Here is a 26,091-nt window from a genome sequence, read left to right on the forward strand (position 1 = left end):
CAGGAGGGAGTTTGCTTAGGACCCAGTGGAGAAGTTCCTGGTTTCATCTGCTGCCGGTTTGCTGCTCCAGGTCCAACCGCGTTTTTTACAGAAGTATTTGGGCTGCTCTCCAGATATGTTCTGATAGATTTCACATCAGGCGGGCCTCTTATGAGGCCGAGAGCGTTCCATGTCGGTTCTCCTTACCGGGGCAAGTCTTTCGCGTCCCTCTATTTTCTGGCAGGCCTCAAGCCTGGGGCTCACGTAGGCTGCCTCCTTCTGAACTGGTCGGATGGGTCATGGGCACCATGAGGTTTGCTGTCATCATCCAGTAAGCTGGTTTTGAGGATCGGAGGAGCTTCAAACCTTTGAGTTTAGATAAAACATACTTTTAAAAATTACTAATAACTATGCTATTAAGTTTAAAGAGTGTGAAATGATTGTAAGAAATAGGAAACTTAGATCTGCATACAGGAGCTCACAAGGAGTCGACCATATCCAGCGCCATTTTGCTTCTTCAATGGTATAGATTTTATGGAGAATAAGGTTTAATCCGTTTGGGTGGAAATTAGAAATTCTTAAGAAGAACAAGTCACTGATAGGTGTAGTCTATAAGCCACCAAATAATAGCATCACATTGGGGCGTGCAATAAGCAAAGAAATAACTAATACCTGTTAAAATGGTATAGCAATTATCATACATTGACTGGTCGAACCAGCTCAGTCAGGATAGCCTTGAGGAGGAGTTCATTGAGTGAATCTGTGATAGTTTTCTTGAACTGTATGTAAGAGGACTGACAAGGGAACAAGCTATCCTAGATCTAGTCCTGTGTAATGAGACAGGAATAATTAATGACTTCATAGTTAGGGATCCTCTTGCCAGGAGCAATCACAGTATAGTTGAATTTAGAATACAGATGGGGAGTGTGAAAATAAAATCTAAATACAGGTTCCAGTGCTTAAATAAGGGAGGGGAGTTGGCTAAAGCAGACTGGAAACAAAGACTTTGTGGTGGGGCAGTGGTTGACTTCCAAAGCAGTTTGTTCAAGTGCTCAGCAAAAATATATTCCAGTGAAAAGGAAGGTCTGCAAGAAAAGGGATAATCAGCTATGGGTGTCTAAGGAAATAAGGGAGGCTATCAAATTGAAAGAGAAAGCATACAAAGTGGCCAAGATCAGTGGGAAACTAGAAGCCAACTATTAAGACAGCAATCTAGGTTTGTTCAATATATCATTTCAGTTAGGAGAAGAGAGGACTGCAGATGCTGGAGATCAGAGTCGAGAGTGTGGTGCTGCAAAAGCTCAGCAGGTCAGGCAGCATCCGAAGAACTGGAGAATCGACGTTTCGGGCTTAAGACCTTCATCAGGAACGAGGCTTGTGGGCCGGTGGGCTAAGAGATAAATGGGAAGGGGGTGGGGCTGGGGGAAGATAGCTGCTGTAATCTTTTGCTATAAATTCAGTGTCTTATCTGATGAAGGAACAGCGCTCTGAAAGTTGGTACTTCCAAACAAACCTGTTGGACTATAACCCCCTTGTGTGATTTTTAACTAAGATGAGTAGCAGAGCAAAGTGTGCATACATTTTGGTAGCGTAACAGTAAAAAAGATTATTACTTCATGGTAAAAGGTTGCAGCATGCTGCTATGCAGAGCGACCTTGATGTCCTCGTGCGTGAATCACAGGAAGTTGGTCCGCAGGTACAACAGATAATTAGGAAGGCAAATAGAATTTTGGCCTTCATTGTCAAAAGGGATTGAGTTTAAAAGCAGGGAGGTTATGTTGCAGCTATGTCGGGTGCTGGTGAGGCAACACCTGGGGTACTGCATGCAGTTTTGGTCTCCTTACTTGAGAAAGGATGTGCTGGCACTAGAGGGGGTGCAGAGGAGGTTGGCATATGAGGAGATACTGAGTAGATTGAGCTTATATTCTTTGGAATTTAGAAGAATGAGCGAGTTCTTATAGAAAGATATAAAATTATGAAGGGAATAGAAAAGATAGACACAGAGAGGATGTTTCCACTGGTACGTGAAACTAGGACAAGAGCCTCAAAATTAGCAGGAGCAGATTTAGGACTGAATTGAGAAGGAACTTTTTCACCCAGAGGGTTGTGAATCTCTGGAATTTCCTCCCCAGTGAAGTAATTAATGCTACTTCTGTAAATATTTTTAAAGCTAAAATAGATATTTTTTGAACAGTAAAGGAATTAAGAGTTACGGTCAAAGGGGAGATAAATGGAGCTGAGGCCACAAAAAGATCAGTCATAATCTAATCGAATGGCAGAGTCGACTCGATGGGCCAGATGCCAAATCATCCGCCGACATTTCCGCCACCTCCAAAAAGACCCCACCACCAGGGATATATTTCCCTCCCCATCCCTTTCCACCTTCCGCAAAGACCGTTCCCTCCGTGACTACCTGGTCAGGTCCACGCCCCCCTACAACCCACCCTCCCATCCTGGCACCTTCCCATGCCACAGCAGGAACTGTAAGACCTGCACCCACACCTCCTCCCTCACCTCTATCCAAGGCCCTAAAGGAGCCTTCCACATCCATCAAAGTTTTACCTGCACATCCACTAATATCATTTATTGTATCCGTTGCTCCCAATGCGGTCTCCTCTACATTGGGGAGACCGAGCGCCTCCTAGCAGAGTGCTTTAGGAAACATCTCCGGGACACCCGCACCAATCTCCACACACCGCCCCGTGGCCCAACATTTCAACTCCCCCTCCCACTCTGCCGAGGACATGGAGGTCCTGGGCCTCCTTCACCGCCGCTCCCTCACCACCAGACGCCTGGAGGAAGAACGCCTCATCTTCCACCTCAGAACACTTGAACCCCAGGGCATCAATGTGGACTTCAATAGATTCCTCATTTCCCCTTCCCCCACCTTACCCTAGTTCCAAATTTCCAGCTCAGCACTGTCCCCATGACTTGTCCGGACTTGTCCTACCTGCCTATCTCCTTTTCCACCTATCCACTCCACCCTCTCTTCCCTGACCTATCACCTTCATCCCCTCCCTCACTCACCCATTGTACTCTATGCTACTTTCTCCCCACCCCCACCCTCCTCTAGCTTATCTCTCCACGCTTCAGGCTCTCTGCCTTTATTCCTGATGAAGGGCTTTTGTCCGAAACGTCGATTTTCCTGCTCCTTGGATGCTGCCTGAACTGCTGTGCTCTTCCAGCACCACTAATCCAGAATCTGGTTTCCAGCATCTGCAGTCATTGTTTTTACCTCAAAGGGCCAGATGCTCCTATTTCTTCTGTTCTTATTTTTATGTTCTTATGAAGCACGTGAAGATTGTTGGGCCTCAGGCTCTACCCTGAGGAACTCCTGCGGTGGTGTGCTGGGACTAAAATGATTGACTTTCAGCTATTGTTATACACAGTAACCTTTGAATTGTGCTGAGCTCCATCCAATCAGATCATATCTGAGAGTTTGGCTGGCTGGTCAAGCAATCTAACATGAGATCCTGATGGGCTCAGAAGTACCACTTGGGATCACTTGATAGTCTTACTATTCAATATAATATATCCATTCGCCACATGCAATAACCCACCACATGTGTATAAGACAATAATTCTTTTTTATAACACTGGCCAGGAAATTATCTTCAAGAAGTGATAATTAGACAGGATCTTACACTCATGATAGAAAGAAGTATTAATGGCAGTACTAAAATTTGATCACCCAGAGCACAATGGAACAACCACAATCTTTATTTGTGCTAGAAAAGACTAGAGGAGCTGAAAATCATTTAAATGGGGAATACTGCATAAAGCTGCAGACCAGAGGGAATGGGGAGTCCTCATCCATGAATCACAAGAGGTGAGCATCAAAGTTCAAGTTTAATAGGGAAGGCAAATAGATTATTGGCCTCTATCTCAAGAGAATGAAGTATGCAATGGTGGGCATGATCTATATGGACTTGTGCTTTTTGTCATTTATATAAATGATGTTTACATGAAACATAGAAGTACTGGTTAGTAAGTTTGCAAATGACACCAAAATTGGTGGTGGACTGGACAACAAAGAAGGAAACAACGGGATCTTGATTAGATGGGCCAATGGCCAAGGAATAGCAGGTAGAATTTAGTTTAGATAAATGTGAGGTGCTGCATTTTGGAAAGGCAAATCAGGGCAGGACTTATACATTTAATGGTAAGGTCCTGGGGAGTGTTGCTCAACAAAGAGAGCTTGGAGTGCAGGTTCATAGTTCCGTGAAAGTGGAGTCGCAGGTAGACAGGATAGTGAAAAAGGTGTTTGGTATGTTTGCCTTTATTGGTCAGTGAATTGAGTATAGGAACTGGTGGCTTATGTTGTTTCTGTTCAGGACATTGGTTAGGCCACTTCTGGAATACTATGTGCAGTTCTGGTCTCCCTGCTGTAGGAAAAATGTTGTGAAAATTAGATTAGATTAGATTCCCTAACTTGAAAGGGTTCAAAAAATATTTACAAGAATGTTGCCAGGTTTGGAGGATTTGAGCGATAGGGAGAGGCTGAATAGTGTGTCAGAGGCTGAGGAGTGACCTTATACAAGTTTATAAAAGTCATGAGTATGGATAAGGTGAACATGCAAGGACTTTTCTCTGGGGTGGGTGAATCCAAAACTAGAGGACATAGGTTTAAGATGAGAGCGGAAAGATATAAAAGGGACCTTAGAGGCAACTTTTACATGCAAACAATGGTGTGTATGGAATGACCTGCCAGAGGAAGTGGTGGAGACTGGTACAATTACAGCACTTAAAAGGCATTGGATGAGTACATGAATAGGAAGGGTTTGAAGGGATATGGGCCAAATTCTGGCAAATGGGACTTGACTTATTTAGGATATCTGGTTGGTATGGACAAGTTGGACCGAAAGCTCTGTTTCCATGCTGTACATCTCTATGACTATATTAAAGTAGGGAGGTTTTGCTAAAACTATATAAGGCGCTGGTCAGACTACAGGTGGAATATTATGAATAGTTTTGCGCGCCTTTATCTAAAGATTTATTGGCATTAGAGGCAGTCTAGAGAAGGCTCACGAGACTGATTTGGGTATGGGGGGCTATCTTCGAATAAGAGGTTATATTGAGAAATAAGAAGTGATCTTATTTGGATATACAAGATTCTTAGGGAACTTGGTAGGGTAAACGTGGAAAGGGTGTTTCCCCGTTCTGTAAATGTCTTGGACCAGAAACTTTAATGTCAGAATAGGGAGTTGCACATTAAGATGCAGATGAGGAGGTGTTTCTTCCGAGTGTTGTAAATTTGTCAAATTCTTTACCTCAGAGGGTTGTTGAGACTTGGCCATTAAATGTATTTAGGGCTGAGTTGACAAATTTTTAATGAGTTTGAGAATCAAGGATTATGGGGAAAAGCAGAAAAATGGAGTTGAGGATTATCAGCTCAACATGATCCCATTGAATGGCAGAGCAGAATCGCTGGGCTGAATGGGCCTTCTAGGTCCATTAAGCCACTTGAGTATATTTAAGAGCAAGGTTAATAGATTTCTGAATACTAAGAGAACTGTGTGGAAAGGTGAAGTTGAGATAGATAATCAGCTATGACTTGAAGTGTTTTTAAAAAAAACTTAAAGAACAGTTCTGAAGAAGGTCACTGAATCTGAAGCGTTAACATTGATTTCTCTCCACAGATGCTGGGAGAGTTGAGTTTTTGCCTGTTGAGTTTTTTCCAGCAATTTCTGTTTTTGTTTCTTAAATGTTTTATGTGATTCTTGTTTGTGGTTTAGAATGTATTTCTGAAAGGGCATTGAAAGATTTAATTATAGTTTCAGAATTGGGTTTTATTGTCACAAGTAGTCAAGTACAGGAATTTGTGAGCCAAATGAAACGTGTACAACATCACCATTTCTAGCACCATCTTAGATACAAAGATGTCTAGGTACAAAATCTTAGGTATAAATTAGCAAAATAAAGACATTAAGTTAAAAATTCACATTCTAGTCCTTCTAAAGCAAAGAAAGAGAGGATAGTATAAATAAAAGCAAACAGAGCAGACAAGTCTGTGCTGGATCTCATCTCGAGGCCCAGAGACAGCTAATCCACGCTGGGCTTCAACACGAAGCCGGAAATCTGTAGGCAACTGGACATTTGGAGATTTGATAGAAGTTTTCAAAATCGTGAAATGTCAAGACAGGTGCGATAGGGAGAATCTGTTCCTGTTGGTGGAAGAATTGAGAACCAGAGTGTACCTGTTTAAGACAATTAGTTAAAGAACAACTGCAACTTGGGAAATATTTTTACGCAACGATTCTTTAGGATAAAGATGTACGACCTGAGAGTCTGGTTCAGGCAAATTTATTTGAAGTTTTCAGATATAAATTGAATCATCACCTGAAGAGAAAAAGGTTGCTAGGCTGCAGAGTGGATCCAACAGAATTGCTTTTCCATTGATATAGTATCCTGGAAGAATCCCTTTTCTACTGTCACCATTCTATGATTTATTAATTTCTTTGAATGCAGAGAAATGCTTTATTTCCAACATATACCACTATAAGGTTGCTTCATATTTATTCCTAGGGATACCGACAGAAAGACTCATACATAGCCAGCCAAGGACCTCTTCAGCATACAATAGAAGATTTCTGGAGAATGATTTGGGAATGGAAATCTTGTTCCATTGTTATGTTAACAGAATTGGAAGAAAGAGGTCAGGTATGTCAAGCAGATCTTTCTGCCAGATACTTTGATACGTTTATGACGAGACTTGCCTACATCAAAACAAAGGATTTTTTTTTTAAATTAACTGCTTGTCCAATCAGATGGTATTTCTAATATGAAACTTTCTGAAGGAAATGATCTAAAATTCTGGCATTTCTGTCAGCAGTTGGGAATCTATTTCAAATTTTTCCTCTGTTTGTTTCTTCATGTAGCAGAAACTTCGTTTCTCCAACCTAGAAGGCTGTACTTGATTGCAGGCAGTTCTAACAAACCCATTGCAGTAATTGCTGGGCTTAGCTCAATATGTACGGTTTCCTAATGTAGACAGAAGCTAGGAGATTTGGTTAAATGGAATGCATGATTTCTGAATTTTTTGTTGTTTCAATAATTTCACTGCATATCTCTACAGGAGAAATGTGCACAGTATTGGCCGTCTGAAGGATCTGTCTCTTATGGTGATATTACTATTGAAATAAAAAAAGAAGAGGAGTGTGAAAGTTACACAGTGCGTGATCTCCTAGTGACGAACACAAGGGTAAGCTTTAATATTGCATGGTTTTATACTGTCAGATTGCAGACATTTAAAAATAAAGCAATTCATGCTAGCAAACATTGGAACAGAAGTTATTAGAGCATCAATCTGAGAGACAGGGTCAAATATCGTGTTTGGAACAGATTGGAAAGGAAGACATATAAGGATGAACATATCTCATGACCCCTCCATAGCCACCTTCCTTCTGGTCAGGAAAAGAGATTGTGCCAGTTCTGAAAATGAAACTATTAGTTTGTTCTATGCTTGGTATTAGACCCATACTGAGAAGATATGTAAAATCATATATTTATAGTCCTTTTTGTCTGAAGATTATTAGCTTTTCCTCTATCAGTTAATGTATATTGATGAGTTTTATCCCACTGAGGTTTATAACACAGATTCTTTCCTGTTTAAATGCTCTCTGTCTCTGTTCAGATTTATCATAGAGTTGCTAAGTTGGTCTGAAATTGCCACCATCCACAAAGGATGGCTATAAGTTTTGATAAATTGTAGCAATATTTGATGCTCACAATAGAAACATGAATGGGTCCTCAAACCTGTTTTACTATTTAGTTTGGAAATAGCTGGACCTCAACTTGATAAGAGTCTGGAAGAACAACAGTTGATCGTTTACCCCCTTTCCACCTTCATATGCAGCAAGAACTGGACAGCATCAAGATTGTCTATTGAGTGGCAAGAGAAGTTCATGTCACACAAGCACCAGGCAATGCTCATCTCCAGCACAAGAGTTTTAAAGCACCCCCTCCCCACCCCCTTGAAATTCAGTGGCACTTTTCTAACCCATAGCCTCCAACATCTGGAAGGGCAAGGGCAGAAATGGAAGCACCGCTACCTGCAAGTTCCCCGCCATGCTACACTTCATTCTGACTTGGAACTGTTCCTTCATTGTTATGTAGAAATACTGGATTTCCCTTCCTAATAGTGACGCTCAACTCCTGAAGAATTAATTTTTAAAAACTCATAAAGCCTAGTGGAGCTGTAGCAACATTTTCCTGTGTAATGCCTCTTGCAGTGAACTCCAACACTCCATCTTAATCATTTGCTGTAGCTGTATCTCTCTGTTAGCTAACTAATCCTCTTTCCAAGCTAATATGTTAACCTGCTACACTCTGAATTTTTTTTTATGTAGTGATCTTTGATATGGCACCTACACTACTACACTTTATCCACATTTTCTGACACTTGCTCAGTAAACCTCTGAATTAGTCACATGATTTTTGTTTCAGTTTCATTCACTCTGCATTGTGATTTTCTGAATGTCCAGCCATCATCTGCTTATTAATTCATTCCTCAGATACTGCTCCTCGGATGCTGCCTGAACTGCTGTGCTCTTCCAGCACCACTAATCCAGAAAGATGCTTATTAATTCATTCTGGCAATTTCCCAATGACAGATGTTAGGCAAGCTGGCCTCTTGTTCACTGCTTATTGTCTCCAATCTTTCTTGAAGCGTGATATTGCATTTGCAAAACCCTATGTGCTCTTTCAATTTGTCTTGCCATCTTCTAACATCTATGTACAAAATCCCCACGTCACTGTTTCTGTGTGTACTTGATAGAATTGTGCGCTGTTAAACCTGCATTGCCTGCTGCACACTATTCTTCTGGCCAAAATACATCACCTCACGTTTTGTTGTATTAATTTCAGTCTGCCACTTATCTATCCATTCTGCTAGCCTACCCATGACCTCTGGCAGACCCATCCTCACTATCAGCCTGTTATGATTAAATTAGATTAGATTACTTACAGTGTGGAAACAGGCCCTTCGGCCCAAAAGTCCACACCGACCCTCCGAAGAGCAACCCACCCAGACCCATTTCACCTAACACTATGGGCAATTTATCATGGCCAATTCACCTAACCTGCACATTTTTGGACGTGGGACGACCAGCTATCCTTAGTAGCCACACACGCAGATGACAAGCAACATGAGTTCGACTGGGACAACACTACTATTATAGGACTAGCCAAACAGAGAACAGCCAGGGAATTCCTAGAGGCATGGCACTCATCCACAGATTCTATCAACAAACACATCGACCTGGACCCAATATACCGGCCACTGCAGCGGACAGCTGGAACTGACAACTGGAAGCAGCAGATTCAAACCACTATAAATGCCGGAGGAAACATCACAGAAGCGCTTCACAGGAAGCTCCTAAGCACTGAGGATGTCACCTAGACGTCCTCAAACGAAACGTCTGCAACACAAATTCCCAGCTCAGCGAACAGAACCACAACAATATACCATAAATTATCAAATTGCCAGTAAAGGAGGGATGAACTAGCTCCCTTTCTTTATTTGTCTACTGTAGTACTCCAACCTCTGATCTGCTGTTCTAGTTACATTTGTGCAGTTCAGTTTCCGGTCAGTGCTAATTGCTGCACTGTTGATAGTGGGGGATTCAGCAATGGTAACTCCATTCAATGTGAAGGAGCAATAATTAGATTCTCTCTTGTAGAAAATGATCATTGTTTGGCACTTTTGTGCACACGTCACTTGCCATTCATCAGCCCAAGAGTGGATATTGTCTAAGTCCTTGCTGTAAATGGACATAGACTGCTTCAGTATCTGAGGAGTGGCACAGTATTGGTCTTCCTACCTCTGCACCAGGAGGCCTGGGTTCAAGTCCCACCTGCTTCCGAGGTGTTTATAACACCTCTGAACAGATCGATTTTTTAAAAAGTCTAAAAGGCAAGAAGAATTAATGGCTCTTGTGGTGCTATGATAATGGTTCCTAATTCTGGACCAGGGGGCCCATGTTCAAATCCCACCTGCACCACAGGTGTATCAAAACACAATTGAGCAGATTATTTAAAAATATTTGCAAAAGGAATTGTTAGTTAGGTAGTAAAAGAGGGCTTTTGTGCCAGAGTGGTAGAGTCCCTTCCTCTGAATCAGGATGCCTTGGTTCAAGGTATGTGTGTCATAACATATCTGAACAGATTGAGTAAAATTATAAAGATATTATTTTGGGCTGTTTTGGCCTGAGTACAAGTCCCACCTTCTCCAGAGGTGTCTGTTATAAAACATCTGACCAGGTTTATCTTTTTTTTAAAAAGGCAAGAAATGTGGAGGTCAACTTGAATGGGGCAAAATTCCACAAACAGCAATCTAGTGATGGTTAAATAAATCTGATGTTGCATAGTGGTGATAAGGCACAGTTTGAAATGTTGCAGGCTTGATTTCAACTTGTCTGTTGTCAGTTTAATTCTAACCTTCAGTGTTGTCTATTTAAGAGGGCTCTTGTGGCGCAGTGTTCATGCCCCTAACTCTGAGCTGGGTCATGAACCCTCTGATATAACACCTCTGAACAGTTTGATTTTAAAAATTGGGAAAGAAGGGGGGCATGGCGGCTCAATGGTTAGCATTGCAGCCTCACAGCGGCAGGGACCCGGATTCGATTCCCGCCTAAGGTGACTGTCTGTGTGGAGTTTGCACATTCTCCCCGTGTCTGCATGGGTTTCCTCCGGGTGCTCTGGTTTCTTCACAATCCAAAGATGTGCAGGTCAGGTGAATTGGTTATGCTAAACTGCCCATAGTGTTAGGTACACTAGTCAGGGGTAAATATAGGGTCGGGGAATGGGTCTGGGTGGGTTACTGTTCGGCAGGTCGGTGTGGACTTGTTGGGCCGAAGGGCCTGTTTTCATACTGTAGGTAATCTAATCTAAAGGATTAATGACAGCACTATCAGAGCCTATCAGTTTCTTTGTGTGACGTCAGTATAACTCCAAACCTCAGAGTTTTCCCTTCAATTCTGCATTCCCTGTGGTTTTACTAGGCTGCTTGATGCCACACTCAGTAAATGCTGCTTTGGTGTCAAGAACAATGTCTCTCACCTCACCTTTTGGAATTCACTCATTTTCCATGTTTGGATCAAGTTTACAATGAAATGAGGAACGAGTGATAATGGTGGAACTGAACATTGCTATGGTGGAACTGATTATTGCTAAGCAGGGTAGAAATGTCGATTATTAGGGGTAAATGGTTTAAGGTAAAAAGGGATGTGAGATGCAAGTTTTTTTTTTACACAGAGTGTAAGTGCCTGGAATGTGCTGCCAGAGGAGGTGGTAGAAGCAGATAGAGTAGCAACATTTAAGAGCTATCTTGACAGATACATAAATAGGCTGGGAATAGAGAGATGTGGACCATGTGGAAGCAAAAGGATGTTAGTTTAGAAAAGTCTTGGTGAGCAAAGGGCCTGTCCCTGTTCCTGTGCTACTTGATAACACTTTTGATGACCTCTTCTATCAGCATGATTGAGAATAAACAAACTGGTTGGGTTAGATTTGCCCTGCTTTTTGTGTAGAGGACATACCTGGACAGTTTTTCACATTGCTGGTTACGTGCCAGTGTTGCAGCTGCACTGGAACAGCTTGGCTGGGTGCAGCATATTCTGAAGTTCAAATCCTCAGTACTGATGCTGGAATATTGTCAGGGGCATAGCCTTTGCAGTATCCGTAGCATTAACTGTTTTTTTATATCAAGTGGAGTGTATTGAGTAGATCAAAGTCTGCCACCTGTTATGCTGGAATCCTCCAGAGCAGAATCATCCACTTGACATTTCTGTAAATTTGTTACAAATGTTTTGGCTGTATCTTTTGCACTAATGTGGAGGCCTTTCCATCATTGAGGGTGGATTTATTTGTTGAATCTCCTCCTTCAGTCGTTGTTTAATTTTCCTCCACCATTCATGTCTTGAGTGTTGTCAGACATCAGAGCTTGGGTATGATCCATTGATTTGTGTAACCGCTTCACCCTGTCTGTCATTTGCTGCTTATGTTGCTTGAGGCACAATTTGTCCTGTGTTGTAGCTTCATGCTGCTCCTGCACCAAAGTTGATCCCCTATCGTGATGGTAATGGTTGAGTGGGAAGTATGTCAGGCCATGAGTTTGCAGATTGTATCTATGTATAACTTTGCAGCTGTTGATGGCCCACAGCACCTCGTGGATACCCAGTTTTGAGTTACTAGATCTGTTCAAGGTCTGTCTCATTTGAATAGTGATGGTACCTTTCCAGTCCATTATCAGTTTGACCTTAAAGCGGTGTGAAGAAAAAAATCTTAATAAAACCCTAATGTGCATAAATGTCAAAGCCTTATTTGAGTAATCTCTAGCCTGTAGATGATGCTTTTCCTGCTTTTTTTTTTGCTTCTTACATTTTTGGACATCCATCTGTTGATTTTTCTTATTTTCGTTGAGAGTTCTATTCAACAAATTTATTTGTAGTGTAATTACATTTTCTTCAAGGAAAACAAGGTTCGACAGATCAGACAGTTCCATTTTCATGGCTGGCCTGAGGTGGGAATTCCTGCTGATGGGAAAGGGATGATTAACCTGATTGCAGCAGTTCAGAAACAGCAGCAGCAGTCAGGAAACCACCCAATCACAGTGCATTGCAGGTAAGCCACAAATGGATCAACAGTGTGGTACAGGTGACATTTTTCAGTCAAATAATGAGAGACTTTGTGACTGTACTGAGACTGTACTGAGAATTCTCTGTGTGAGCCTGATTACCAAAACACAACATTTTGCACTGTTTGTTGTGTTGTTTAATATAATCCAGCAACATTATTGCTTCTGCCTGAAACACACCTATTCTAATTTTGATATATTGAGATGACTAGGAGAAAGACACAAATGATCAGTTCGGGAGTTCTTTCCACATTTAAATTCAATCTGTTTTAAGTTGAAGTTTTTAATGAAATAAAGCTCTTTTGATCTGAAAGCTAGAGGAGGAGGAAAACTGATTCAGGCTGCGGAATAGGTGCTTCTGTCCTGAGGGTGAGGAAGTGGAATCATTAATTGGAAGATTAAAATCATGGAGGGAAGGAGTTACTTAAAAAAAGACAAAAACGTTTTGGTGATAACAGACATGAGGTAATAGTGAGGTAATGGGCATAATTGAATGGAGAAAAGAATGAGAAGAGATCCGCTTAAGGGTATAATTGTCTTTCAACCACTGCTTCACATCCAACCTATAGCCATTACTATGTCACTCACCACATCTAACCTGAGCGAAGTGAAAGAATAAAAGAATCTTTTGTTGTGGAAAGAGTCCCTTCGGCCCATTGGGTAAAGTGACGGAAAAGTAAAAGAGAAAAGCATGCAAAATATAAGAGGAGAGAACTAGAGAAGACAAAGAAGACACATAAGTACAGGAAAAGTCATAAATAAGACCACAAGTTACACATAGAAAGAGGACATCATTTCTGATTTATGTGGAATATTCCACAAGTATTCAATATGTAGATGCAGGGACAGTCAAGAGTGTATACTTCCCTTCAAAAGGGTTAGAGTGCGGGGACAATGAAACTAGGGCTTGCAGAGTAATTCAGTTCCTGTTTTAAAGTTATATATTGTGTTCGTTACAGAGTTCTTGAGAAGATTTGTTCCTTAATTTTATATTTTTGATGTGATTTTCCAAGTCTGCATTTATTGTACTGCCATATACTTACAGTGCTGGTGCTGGAAGGACAGGTACATTCTGTGCCTTGAGTACTGTCTTGGAACGAGTAAAAGCTGAGGGCATCTTGGATGTGTTTCAGACAGTAAAGAGTCTACGATTACAGAGGCCCCACATGGTCCAGACACTGGTGAGTACCATGAACAGATATTATTTGGTGCTAGTTGGCTCAGACTGAGACATTGAAAGTACATCAAAGACATTTTAATAACCAAAGTTTTTTAAACTACAGAAATTATCAGCTCAGACTTTTGTACTTGTGTAATGACCCTTAATAGGCGGCTGTTTATTGGTGGCATAAAGATCTGCCAGTTTTGTTGTTGACCGTTTATGACAACTTAAAGTGAAACAGGATGGACAAGGGGCTTATTGGGGAAGGCAGATAAACTCAGGGCATGGTTAGAATCATGGGATTGGGATATCACAGCAATTACAGATATGTGGCTTAGGGATGGACAGGACTGGCAGCTTAATGTTCCAGGATACAAGCGCTATTGGAAGAATAGAAGTGGTGGGTGAGCGGGGGACAAGAGAGGAGGAGGAGTGGTGTTTTTGATAAGGGATAATATTATAGCTGTACTTAGGGAGGACATTCCTGGGAATATGTCAAGCGAAGTTATTTAGGTGGGACTGAGAAATAAGAAAGGGATTATCACCTTATCAGGCGGTACAGTGGCTCAGTAGTTAGCAACGCTTCCCTCACAGTGCCAGGGCCCCGGGTTTAATTCCAGCCACAGACGACTGCGTGGAGTTTGCGCGTTCTTCATGTGCCTGCATGGGTTTCCTCTGGGTGCTCCGATAGACTGGAGGTTGGCCAATGTGGTACCACTGTTTAAGAAGAGTGGTAAGGAAAAGCCAGTAGTCTATAGACGGGTGAGCCTGACATTGGTGGTGGACACGACGTTGAAGGGAATCCAGAGGGAGAGAATTTACGTGTATTTGGAAGGGTAAAAACCAATTAGGTATAGTCAACATTGTTTTGTGCGTGGAAAATCTTGTCTGACTAACTTGATTAAGTTTTTTGAAGAAGTAATGAACAAGATTGAGAGGGCAGAGCTGTGGACATGATCTATATGCACTTCAGTAAGGCGTTCAACAAGGTTCTTCATGGTTGACTGGTTAGCAAGGTTCAATCACATGGAATACTTGCCATTTGAATACAGAACTGGCTCAAAGGTAGAAGAAGAGGGTGTTAGTAGAGGGTTACTTTTCACACTGGAGGCCTGTGACCAGTGGTATGCCACAAGGATTGGTGCTGTGTCCATTGCTTTTCATCATAGACATGTACAGCATGGAAACATACCCTTCGGTCCAACTCGTCCATGCCATCCAGATATCCCAATCCAATCTAGTCTCACCTACCAGCACCTGGCCCATATCCCTCTAAACCCTTCCTATTCATATACCCATCCAGATGTCTTTTAAATGTTGCAATTGTACTAACTTCCACCACTTCCTCTGGCAGTCAATTCCACACATGAACCACCCTCCATGTGAAAATGTTGCCCCTTAGGTCTCTTTTATATCTTTTCCCCTCTCACCCTAAACCTGTGCCCTCTAGTTCTGGACTCTCCCACCCTAGGGAAAAGACCTTGTCTATTTAACTTATCCATGCCCATCATGATTGTATAAACCTCTGGGACATCTCCCCTCAGCCTCCAATGCTCCAGGGAAAACAGCCCTATTCAGCCTCGCCCTATAGCCCAAATCCTCCAACCCTGGCAACATCCTTGTAAATCTTTTCTGAACCCTTTCAAGTTTCACAACATCTTTCCGATAGGAAGGAGACCAGAATTGCGTGCAATATTCCAACAGTGGCCTAACCAATGTCGTAGACAAAAGTGAGGACTGCAGATGCTGGAAATCAGTGTCTAGATTAGAGTGGTGCTGCCTGACCTGCTATGCTTTTCCAGCACCACTCTAATCTAGACCCTAACCAATGTCCTGTACAGTCGCAACATGACCTCCCAACTCCTGTACTCTGTACTCTGGCCAATAAAGGAAAGCGTACCAAACGCCTTCTTCACTATCCTACCTACTTTCAAGGAGCTATGAACCTGCATTCCAAGGTTTCTTTGTTCAGTAATACTCCCTAAGACCTTACCATTAAGTGTAGAAGTCCTGCTAAGATTTGCTTTCCCAAAATGCAGCACCTCGCATTTATTTAAATTAAACTCCATCTGCCCTTCTCAACCCATTGGTCCATCTGATCGGATCTACTTTTATCCGTTTCAAGACATCCAGCACTTCCTCCTCTGTAATATGGACATTTTTCAAGCTGTCCATCTATTTCCCTATATTCTAGATCTTTCATTTCCTTTTCAACAGTAAACACTAATGGAAAGTACTCGTTTAGTATCTCCCCCATCTCCTGCGACTCCACACATAGGCCACCTTTAAGGGGCCCTATTCTCTCCCTAGTTATCCTTTTGTCCTTAATGTATTTATATAAATGATTTAGATATGAACATAGGAGGTATGGTTAGTAAGTTTGCAGATGACGTCAAAATTAGAGCCGTAGTGGACAGCGAAGAATGTTACCTGAGAGTCAAATGGGATCTTGATCTTTTGGGCAAATGGACCGAGGAGTGGCAGATGGAATTTAGTTTAGATAAATGTGAGGTGCTGCATTTTGGAAAGGCAGGTCAGGGCAGGACTTATACACTTAATGGTAAGTTCCTGGGGAGTGTTGCTGAACAAAGAAACCTTAGAGTGCAAGTTCATAGTTCCTTGAAAGTGGAGTGGAGGATAGTGAAGAAGGTGTTTGGTGCGCTTTCCTTTTTTGGTCAGAGCATTGAATACACGAGTTGAGAGGTCATGTTGCGGCTGTATGGGACGTTGATAAGGCAATTTTTGCAATATTGTGTGTAATTCTGGTCTCCCTCCTATTGGAACGATGTTGTGAAACTTGAAAGGGTTCAGAAAAGATTTACAACGATGTTGCTAGGATTGATGGGTTTGAGCTACAGGGAGAGGTTGAATAGGCTGGGGATGTTTTCCCTGGAGCATCAGAGGCTGAGAGGTGATCTTATAGAGGTTTATAAAATCATGAGGGGCATGTTTAGGGTAAATAGACAATGTATTTTCTCTGGGTTAGGGGAGTCCAGACCTAGAGGGCATAGGTTTAGGGTGAGAGGGGAAGAATTTAAAAGGGACCTAAAGGGCAACGTTTTCACACAGAAGGTGGTGCATGTATGGAATCAGCTGCCAAATGAAGTGATGGAGGCGGTATACTTAACATAATTTAAAAAACACTGGGATGGATTTTTGAATAGGAAGTGTTTGGAGCAGTATGGGTTTAGAGCCAAGTGCTGGATTACTTTATGATATCTGTTCGGCATGAACAAGATGGACCAATGGGTGTGTTTTATCATACTGGACATCTATAGCTGTAACGCTGGGAGGGGCTTCACCTGAACTGAGCTGGGATCAATGTTCCAGCAAAAAGGGTAAATAGGCTGGTCAACAGGACTTTAAGCTAGAAAGTAGGGATGAAAGAAAGGGTAAAACATCTCCCAGTGAGAAACAAAGCAGCAGGATAGCAACTATAGGTGTGAGTTCACCTGCGTGGAAATATTAAGATATGATAGGAAAGGAGAACTTTGGGAAGATTTAGCAATCAAGAACACTGGACAAATGAATAACAGTGAGAAGCAGGGATGGTTAATACAGGACCTGATGGTGTTATATGTGAATACACGCAGTATAATGAGAAAGGTAATTGAGCTTGTGGCACAGATCAAAATTGGCAGGTACGACGTAGGTACAAGGGGATCAGGATTGGGAGCTGAATATCCATCTTATCAAAAAGATAGGTGGGAGGGTTGCCTTATTAGTAAGAAATGCAAATAAATCAATAGTAAGAAACAAAGTAGGTTCAGCTGATGTAGAATCTGTATGATAAGAATTGAGGAACCGCAAAGGTGATAAGAAAAACCATAGTTGGAGTTATGTACAGGCCTCCAAGCAGTAGTCAGGAGCTGGGGTGCAAAATGCACCAGGCGATAGAAATGGTATGTAAGAAAGGCAAAGTTACAGTGATCGTGGGGGATTTCAATATGCAGATGGACTGGGAAAATCGGATTGGTAGTGGGTTGCAAGAAAAGGAATTTGTGGAATGTCTATGAGATGGATTTTTAAACATAGAACAGTAGAGCACAGTACAGGCCCTTCAGCCCCTGATGTTGTGCCAACCTGTTATCCTACTGTTAGGAGTGGCACAGCACTGCTGCCTCACAGCACCAGGGACCTGGGTTCAATTCCCGCCTTGAGCAACTGTCTGTATGGAGTTTGCACATTCTCCCCTTGTCTGCGTGGGTTTCCTCCGGGTGCTCCGGTTTCCTCCCACAGTCCAAAGATGTGCAGGTTAGGTGAATTGGCCATGCTAAATTGCCCGTAGTGTTAGGCGCATTAGTCAGGGGTGAATGTAGGGGAACGGGTTTGGATGGGTTGCTCTTCAGAGGGTCACTGTGGACTTGTTGGGCCAAAGGGCCTGTTTCCACACTGTAGGGAATCTAATCTAATCTGTAAAATCAAACTAGCCTACATACTTTTATTATCATCCATGTGCATATCCAAAAGTTGCTTAAATGTCCCTAAAGTATCTGATTCGACTACCACCACTGGCAGAGCATTCATGCACTCACCAGTCACAGGTGAAGAACTGACCTCTGTCATCTCCCCTAAACCTTCCTCCAATAACCTTAAAATTACACCCCCTTGTGATAGCCATTTCTACCCTGGCAAAAAGTCTTTAACTACTCACTCTGTCTATGCCTCTCGTCATCTTGTACACTTCGATCTAGTCACCTCTCATCCTCCTCCTCTGCAATGAGGAAAGTCTTAGCTCCCTCAACATTTCTTCAGAAGACATGCCCTCCAGTTCAGGCAGCATCCTGCTAAATCTCCTCTGCACCCTTTCTAAAGCTTCCACATCCTATGGGCGACCAGAACGGAACACAATATTCCAAGTGTGGTCTCACCAGGGATTGATAGAGCTGCAGCATAACCTCGCAGCTCTTACACTCAATTCCCCCTGCTAATGAAAGCCAATACAGCATACCGCTTCTTAACAACCCCATCAACTTGGGTGGTGACTTTGAGGGATCTGTTGGACATGGACCCCAAGATCCCTCTGTTCCTCCACACTGCCAAGAATCCTGCCTTTAACCCTGTAGTATGCATTCAAATTCAACCTTCCAAAATGAATCACTTTCAGACTCTTTGCAGCTTGAACTCCAAGAAATATTTACTTCTCCCTGGCATCCTTCTCCTGAAGTAATTCATCTGAATGGTCGAACACAGATGGTGCTTATGGAGCAGCTTGTGGTCGGGCCCACTAGGGAATAGGAAATACTGGATTTAGTGTTGTGCAATGAGGCAGACTTGATAAGGGAGCTTAAGGTGAAAGAAGCCTCAGGAGACAATGATCATAATATGATCAGTTTACTCTGCAATTTGAAAGGGAGAAGGTAGAATCAGAGATAACGGTATTACAGCTGAATAAAGGCAACTGCAGAGGCATGAAGGAGGACTTGGGCAGAGCTGACTAGGAGAGGAGTCTGGCAGGAAAGACAGTGGAACAGCAATGGCAGAAGTTTCTGAGAGTAATTCAGGAGACACAGCAATGGTCCTTCCCTCGGAAAAAGAAGCATGGTACAGGGATGATAAGGCAACCATGATTGACTAGGAAAGTCACAGATAGCATAAAAGCAAAAAAAAACAATATAATGTGGTAAAGGGCAGTGGGAAACCAGAGGATTAGGAAGCTTACAAAAACTAATAGAGGGCAACAAAAAAAGAAATAAAGAGGGAGAAGATTAAATATGAGGGTAAGCTAGCCAGTAATACAAAGGAAGGCTGTAAGAGTTTATTTCGATATATAAAGTGCAAAAGAGAGGCAAAAGTGGACATTGAACCACTTGAAAATGATGCTGGAGAGATAGTAGTGAGGAACATGGAATGAGGAACTGAATAGTTATTTCATGTTAGTCTTCACGGTGGAAGACACAAGTAATATTCCAAAGATTCAAGAGAGTTTGGACAGAGCTGAGTATGGTGGAGAAGATGCTAGAAAAACTTAATGGCCTGAAGGTGGATAAATCACCTGGACCAGATGGACTACAACCCAGAATTCTAAAGGAGATAGCTGAAGAGACAGTGGAGGCATTAGTTGTTGTGCTTTCAGGACTTGGTAGAGTCAGAGAGGATCCCAGAGGACTGGAAAATAGCTAACGTGACACCCCTGTTTAAAACAGGAAGTAAGGCAAAAGACAGAAAATTACAGGCTGATTAGCCTAACCTCAGTCGTGGGTGAGATTTTGGAGTCTATTGTGAGGGTTGAGATTTCTGAATACTTTTAAGTATATGGCAAAATAGGGCCAAGTCAGCATGGTTTCATCAAGGGGCGGTCATGCCTGATAAATCTGCTAGAAGTCTTTGAGGAAGTAACAAGCAGGTTAGACCAAAGGCAGCCAATGGATGTCAAAAAGGCCTTTAATAAGGTGCTGCACTGGAGGCTGCTGAATAAGATGAGGGTCCATGGTGTAACCGGCAAGGTGCTAGCATGGATAGAAGCTTGGCTGTCTAGCAGAAAGCAGAGAGTGAGGATAAAAGGATCCTTCTCAGGGTGGCAGCCGTCAGAAGTGGTGTTCCGCAAGGCTTAATGTTGGGGCCACAGTTTTTCACTTTATACATTAACGATCTAGATGAAGGAACTGAGGGCATTCTGGCTAGGTTTGCAGATGATACAAAGATAGGTAGAGGAATAGGTGGCATTGAAGAGGCGCGGAGGTTCAGAAGGATTTGGACAGGTTAGAAGAGTGGGCAAAGAAGTGACAGATAGAGTACAATGGTGGAAAGTCTGAGGTCATGCCCTTTAGTAAGAGGAGTAGGAGCATGGACTATTTTCTAAATGGGGAGAAAATTCAGAAGTCTGAAGTGCAAAATTCTAGTTCTAGTTGGGAGTTCTCGTACAGGATTCTCTCAAGGTAAATTTACAAGTTGAGTCAGTAGTTAGGAAGGCAAATGCAATGTTGACATTTATTTTGAGAGGACTTGGATATAAAAGGAGGGATAGACTTCTAAACCTCTGAGGCTCTGGTCAGGCCAGATTTGGAATATTGTGCACAGTTCTGGACCCCATATCTCAGGAAAGTTGCACTAGCACTTGAGCGGGTTCAAAGGAGGTTCACGAGAATGGTACCAGGAAAGAAAAGCTTAACATATGAAGAACATTTAAGGACTCTGGGTCTATACTCAATGGAGTGGAGGGAGGATCTAGTTGAAACTTACAGAATACTGAATGTCCTGGATAGAGTAGATGTTGGGAAGGTGTTTTCATTGGTAGGAGACACCCGAGGACACAGCCTTAGAGAAAAAGGAAGACCTTTTAGAACGGACATAAGGAGAAACCTCTTCAGCTAGAGAGTAGTCAATCTAAGGAATTCACTACCAAAGAAGGCTGTGGAGGCCAGGTCATTGAGTGTATTTAAGATGAAGCTAGATAAGTTCTTGGTTGTCAACAGGATCAAGGGTTACAGGTAGAAAGCAGGAAAATGAGGTTGAGAAACTTATCAGCCAAGATTGAATGGCAGAGCAAACTCAATGAGCTGAATGGTCTAATTTCAGCTACTGTGTCTATGGTGTTATAATCATGTGAGACCAATTTCCAATAAGCAGTTAAAGAACAATATAGAGTTCCAATTTCTGTTTCATGATCTGGCAAATGATATTGCAAATTTAAAGCTGAACTTGATTGCAATATCGATCTGGAGTCAAAATAAATTGCAGTGTACACAAATCCAGTATATTTTTGAAGATTGATTTTCTTTTGCTTAGGCATTGTACTCCAACAATATTTTGAACGATTGGATTGTAGAATTTAAGTTAACCTAAGAAACCTCCCAAATGTGAGAGAAGTAAGATTACTTACAAGATAAAATTTTAGCAATCCCTGGGTGGCAGGGCTGAAGGCAGCAGAGATAATTGATATTTTCCTACTGTAAGCTGCATTCTGGGGTACAGTCAGCTCATTTGGCTGATGGTTGGTTTGAAATGTGGAATGATGACAACAGCAAGGTATCAGTCTCTGCACTGGCAGATGTCACCATGAAGACCTTACCTTTGCCTAAGGCTGTTGACCCTAAAGTTTAATTCAACCCCAGCTGTGCATCTCTCTCTCTCTCTCTCTCTCTCTCTCTCTCTAATGGGACTGTGGCAACTTTTACTTTTTCACACTACTGCCATGGAAGTTTTTCAGTAGCTCAGCTGCCCATCGAATGGAGACAGGCAACCAACTTGAAGATTATTTCCCCACTCCCTTTGTCAGTTTGCAGCTTCTTAAGAGTCCATCAGAGCGTTTTGACAAGAGCAGTGGATTATTCAGTGGAGCTCAGCCCACTTAAATAGAACAATGCCCAAACACTCAGCCTTCCAAGATTGATTCAATTTTGAACCTCCCTTGCATTCTCCTTGATACCTTGATGTCCATCACTATGTGGGGTCACTGTGATTCTGCAGTTTCTAGCCCTGTAACTAGACTGGCAGCTTGGAAAAACCTGCCATCTTCAGTTGATGTTAAGTTTCTGCTCCTAACAATGTGATAAAAGAGGTCCTGAGTTGCCCCTGGCTAGACCAGTAAACCTGAAACAACTCCAAAGGAACCTTCACTACTTGAGTAAAGTTTTGCCTGCTCCATTGTAAGTCTCCCAGAAATATCCCAGAGCAATTCCATAGAATTCTTACAGTATGGAAACAGACCATTCAGCCCAACGGGTCCAAACTGACCCTCCGAAAAGTATCCTATCCAGACCTATTTCCCACACGCTATCCCTGTAATCCTGCACTTTCTGTGGCCAACCTGCCTACACCCCTGAACACTGTGCAATTTAGCATGGTCAATCCACCTAACTTGCATGTCTTTGGACTGTCTTTGGAAAGCGGAGCACCTGGCGAAAACCCACGCAGGTGCAGTGAGAACATGTAAACACCACACAGTCACCCGAGTGTGAAATCAAACCTGGAACCCTGGCATTGTGAGGCAACAGTGCTAACAACTGAGCCACTGACCACCGCCATCACCACAAAAAATCATGAATTCATGTGAATCAGAGTCGAATACGTGAACGTCCAGTATAGGTGCATGCATTTGAAAATGAGGCAGTATTATTATTGCTGACTGAGAATTTGTTCACATGTCAGGCTAAAAACAGATTTTTCACAGAAATCATGTTTCAAGAGGTCAAAATTAGAGAAAGGCTTTAGTGCAGCCTGCTGCTACTTGCTTTCTGTTTCAGTGTTAAAACACAGACTTAGAAAAGAGTTCAGGCTGTACAATTAAAACTGTTTAAAAGGCAAAACATTTCAATCATGTGACAGATGGATATGTTTCTTTTGATGTCTTCAAAACTGTTGGGTGTTATAGGAAACAACAATTATCACCACTTCAGCCATAATGAGTTTCAATGATTTCCTCTGTTCAGGATTGGCTAGGATATGCAAAGGGACATGTGACATTCCAGAAAGATGCTGAGTTGACTTTTGCTCTGTTAATTACTGAAAATTTCCAGAAGCAACCATTAGCCCATTCTATGTTGAAAGCAGCTACTTTAAATCCAGTAAGAGACCATTTTAACAATCAAACATAAGAGTGTAGCTTTAAAGAAAAATAAACTCTCTTTATGTTTTGTGGGCATGACAAAAATGCCTCACTATCATTCTGTAACCAACTAAATAAAGCTTTGGGGTTAGCATTACAAAACTCTTCCCCATTTGGATATTTTCTTTGTGATTCATGATTTTTTTAAAAATGAAATGCCTAATGGTGTTGCAATCAATTATCGTGTATTGTAACAGGAACTTATTCTTGTTTTCCTCAGGAACAGTATGAATTTTGCTACAAGGTCGTGCAAGAATACATTGATGCATTTTCGGATTATGCCAACTTCAAGTGAAAAATGCTTTCGTAATATTTTGTAATATTGTATTTGTTAATACACCCAAACCTGTGTACATATCTTATTGATTTGAGAGGTTGGTACCATGAGCTTCATATTGGCTAAAAATTTTATATGTAGCAGATGTTTAGCATATTAGTCTAATTTCAGCAGTTTTATTGAGTAACGTAGGCTGATGTTCAGATTGATGTTGATCAAATTTATTTAGTAGCTGCTTGGAAGGGTATTCATTGAATTCAAGGGATAAACAAGATAAGAGTTAAGTCATATAACCACAAAATCTGTGGCTTTATGAGTTGCTGCCCCTGAATCAAATGGTCATCGCCAGTGTTCTGTTTTATTTCAACTTTGTTAAATAATCAAGTTTAAAATACCCTTCTGTCATAATTGATCAGTACCATTTAAATCTGACACCTTTCACTTGGACCATCTCTTTCTCAGGCAATTAACAAGTTTGTAATTGTAGACTTTATATTTTCAATGTTGTGCCATTTTATTTATCAGATTTGAAGTAGAAGCAGTACTTTCCATTATTGAAATTTGTAGAAAGGCAAAACGCCTTCAGAAATGCTTATCTATGCTACTATATTGTAGAAATGCAGACCTGTAAAGAGAATACAATAAGAAAAATACTGCTTTTAAGAAAAGCTTTTTTGTTTTGCAAGCCTGCACAGGCTGAACTAAAATGTACTGGATATACTACCTGCATTATTTTTCACATAAGCCAAAATCTACAATGTCCTGGTTCTTCACAAGACTTTGGTCTTGTAAAGTTAGAACATATCTCAAACCATTTTATTTTCTCCTGTATTAAAGATACATGGAACTTGTTATAAAGTTCTATACAAGTTACAAGATGTGTGGGCTTCGATGTAATAAGTTTGGAAATACAATCTTGATAGGACAATGCAAAAGAACATTCTTTAACCATAGCTACTGTGTACTGTACATACGAGCTGCAACTTGAAGGATATTGAATTATCTGTTATGTTTGTTCTTAAAATCTACTTGTTTAAGCTTCTGTCTCAATAAGTTTTTAAGAAAGTAAGTGAATAATCTGGACGTTTCTAAAATGTGAAAGATTTGCCTGGGATTTACCATCACTTTCTTTTAGACACAACTGCCTCATTTTCCAACTTTTCCCTTATTCACATAGCCTTTGTGCAAAGGTGGATCTTAATGTTAGTAGCTTGCACAGGGAGGGAAAAAGACCAATTAAATTCAGTGATTAAAACATCATGTTTATGTATCTAGTTTTGGACCAAAACTTAATTATTCAAGTTGTGGCTTAAAAAAAATTCACAGTTTAAAATTGATCATTTTTTTAAAAAAACTAGTTTTAAATGTAAATGTCTTTGATTTATCATTCGCTCCTAACAATTATATTTTTTCTTAAAATGTACAAATAACTGCAGTTTCTTAACCTGTATTTATTTTTTTATGATAAGGAAAAAATTTGGTGGATTTTTTTAAGTTTATTTTTAAGTTTATCTTTTAGTAGTTTAGGAGCACTCATTGCCAGGTAATTGAGGTGAAGCCAAGTTGGGTCAATATTTGGAAGACATAGCTTACGCCAGCTTGTACTCTGACCTGTATGACATATGGTGCATAGTCCCATTAAGTTATTTGAGTTTTGATCATGGCATATTTGAAAACATGACACAGCTGTTTACCAAGTTCTCCATAGTGCATTCAGTGGATAGACTATGCTAATTTACTATATGTTGAATGGATTAAATGTCAGCTTACTATTTTCAGTAATTCTGCTATCACTGATCGCACTAATGTAAATAGACATTGACTGAATCCCTGACTCTTAAAACTTTGGTATTTTGGGACAATGGCTAAGCTAAAGCTATAATTGGAATAAATGTGCTCATTAAAAAACAAGTTCTTTGGGTGTTTATTTCATTTTTGTTTTGAATAAACTACTTGTTGCAAACTGCAAAACTAAGCCAGTTTTCTTTGACCATCATTCTGAATGTGTTTGAACATCCAGAAACACAATGTGTAAGGTTAAGATTTGACGAGTAAATGCTGCTGTTCCACAACTTTACTGGTGTTATGTTGTTCATACTGTTAAAAGTAAGCAATTTATATCAAACATAAAACACTGTATACGTATCCATTGTCATTAACTAAATTATTTGACACGGTATCACAATGTAAACTGAAGGTGTTCATTCCTGTTGACACATTCACAGAGCTAGACAGAATAGAAAGAGGCCCTTCGGCCCTCCATGTCTATGCATATCAACTAAAACCAAATTACTCTAATCCCATTTATCTGCACTGTTGTAACATAAGAATACAATATCCAATTTACCCACAGCAAGCTCCACCAACGTGATAATGTTTTTGTGATTTTGTGGGAGGGGGTAGGAAATGTTATGATCCTACAAATGGTGGAGCAGGCTTATGGGGCAGAACAACTTACTCCTGTTCTTTTTTCTTGTAGTCTAATGGTCTTA

General features: G+C 41.2%; 1 protein-coding gene across 7 annotated transcripts in view; it reads left to right on the forward strand.

The window, feature by feature from the left end:
* The window catches only part of ptpra (protein tyrosine phosphatase receptor type A), a 308,647-nt gene extending 282,976 nt beyond the window's left edge, over window positions 1-25,671 (forward strand). For 6 of the 7 annotated variants that reach the window (XM_043700933.1, XM_043700779.1, XM_043701012.1 and 3 more), the window contains 5 exons: window positions 6,505-6,639; window positions 7,055-7,180; window positions 12,449-12,600; window positions 13,659-13,794; window positions 23,543-25,671. In XM_043700933.1, coding sequence (XP_043556868.1) covers window positions 6,505-6,639; window positions 7,055-7,180; window positions 12,449-12,600; window positions 13,659-13,794; window positions 23,543-23,617 — 624 coding nt within the window. In that variant the 3' untranslated portion in view covers window positions 23,618-25,671. Of the gene's footprint in view, window positions 1-6,504; window positions 6,640-7,054; window positions 7,181-7,750; window positions 8,971-12,448; window positions 12,601-13,658; window positions 13,795-23,542 lie in introns of those variants that run through there. The other variant, XM_043701175.1, reaches the window with a different exon arrangement.
* Window positions 25,672-26,091: the final 420 nt, after the last annotated feature.

This window comes from Chiloscyllium plagiosum, chromosome 1, assembly GCF_004010195.1.
Source record: "Chiloscyllium plagiosum isolate BGI_BamShark_2017 chromosome 1, ASM401019v2, whole genome shotgun sequence".
Taxonomy (NCBI): domain Eukaryota; kingdom Metazoa; phylum Chordata; class Chondrichthyes; order Orectolobiformes; family Hemiscylliidae; genus Chiloscyllium; species Chiloscyllium plagiosum.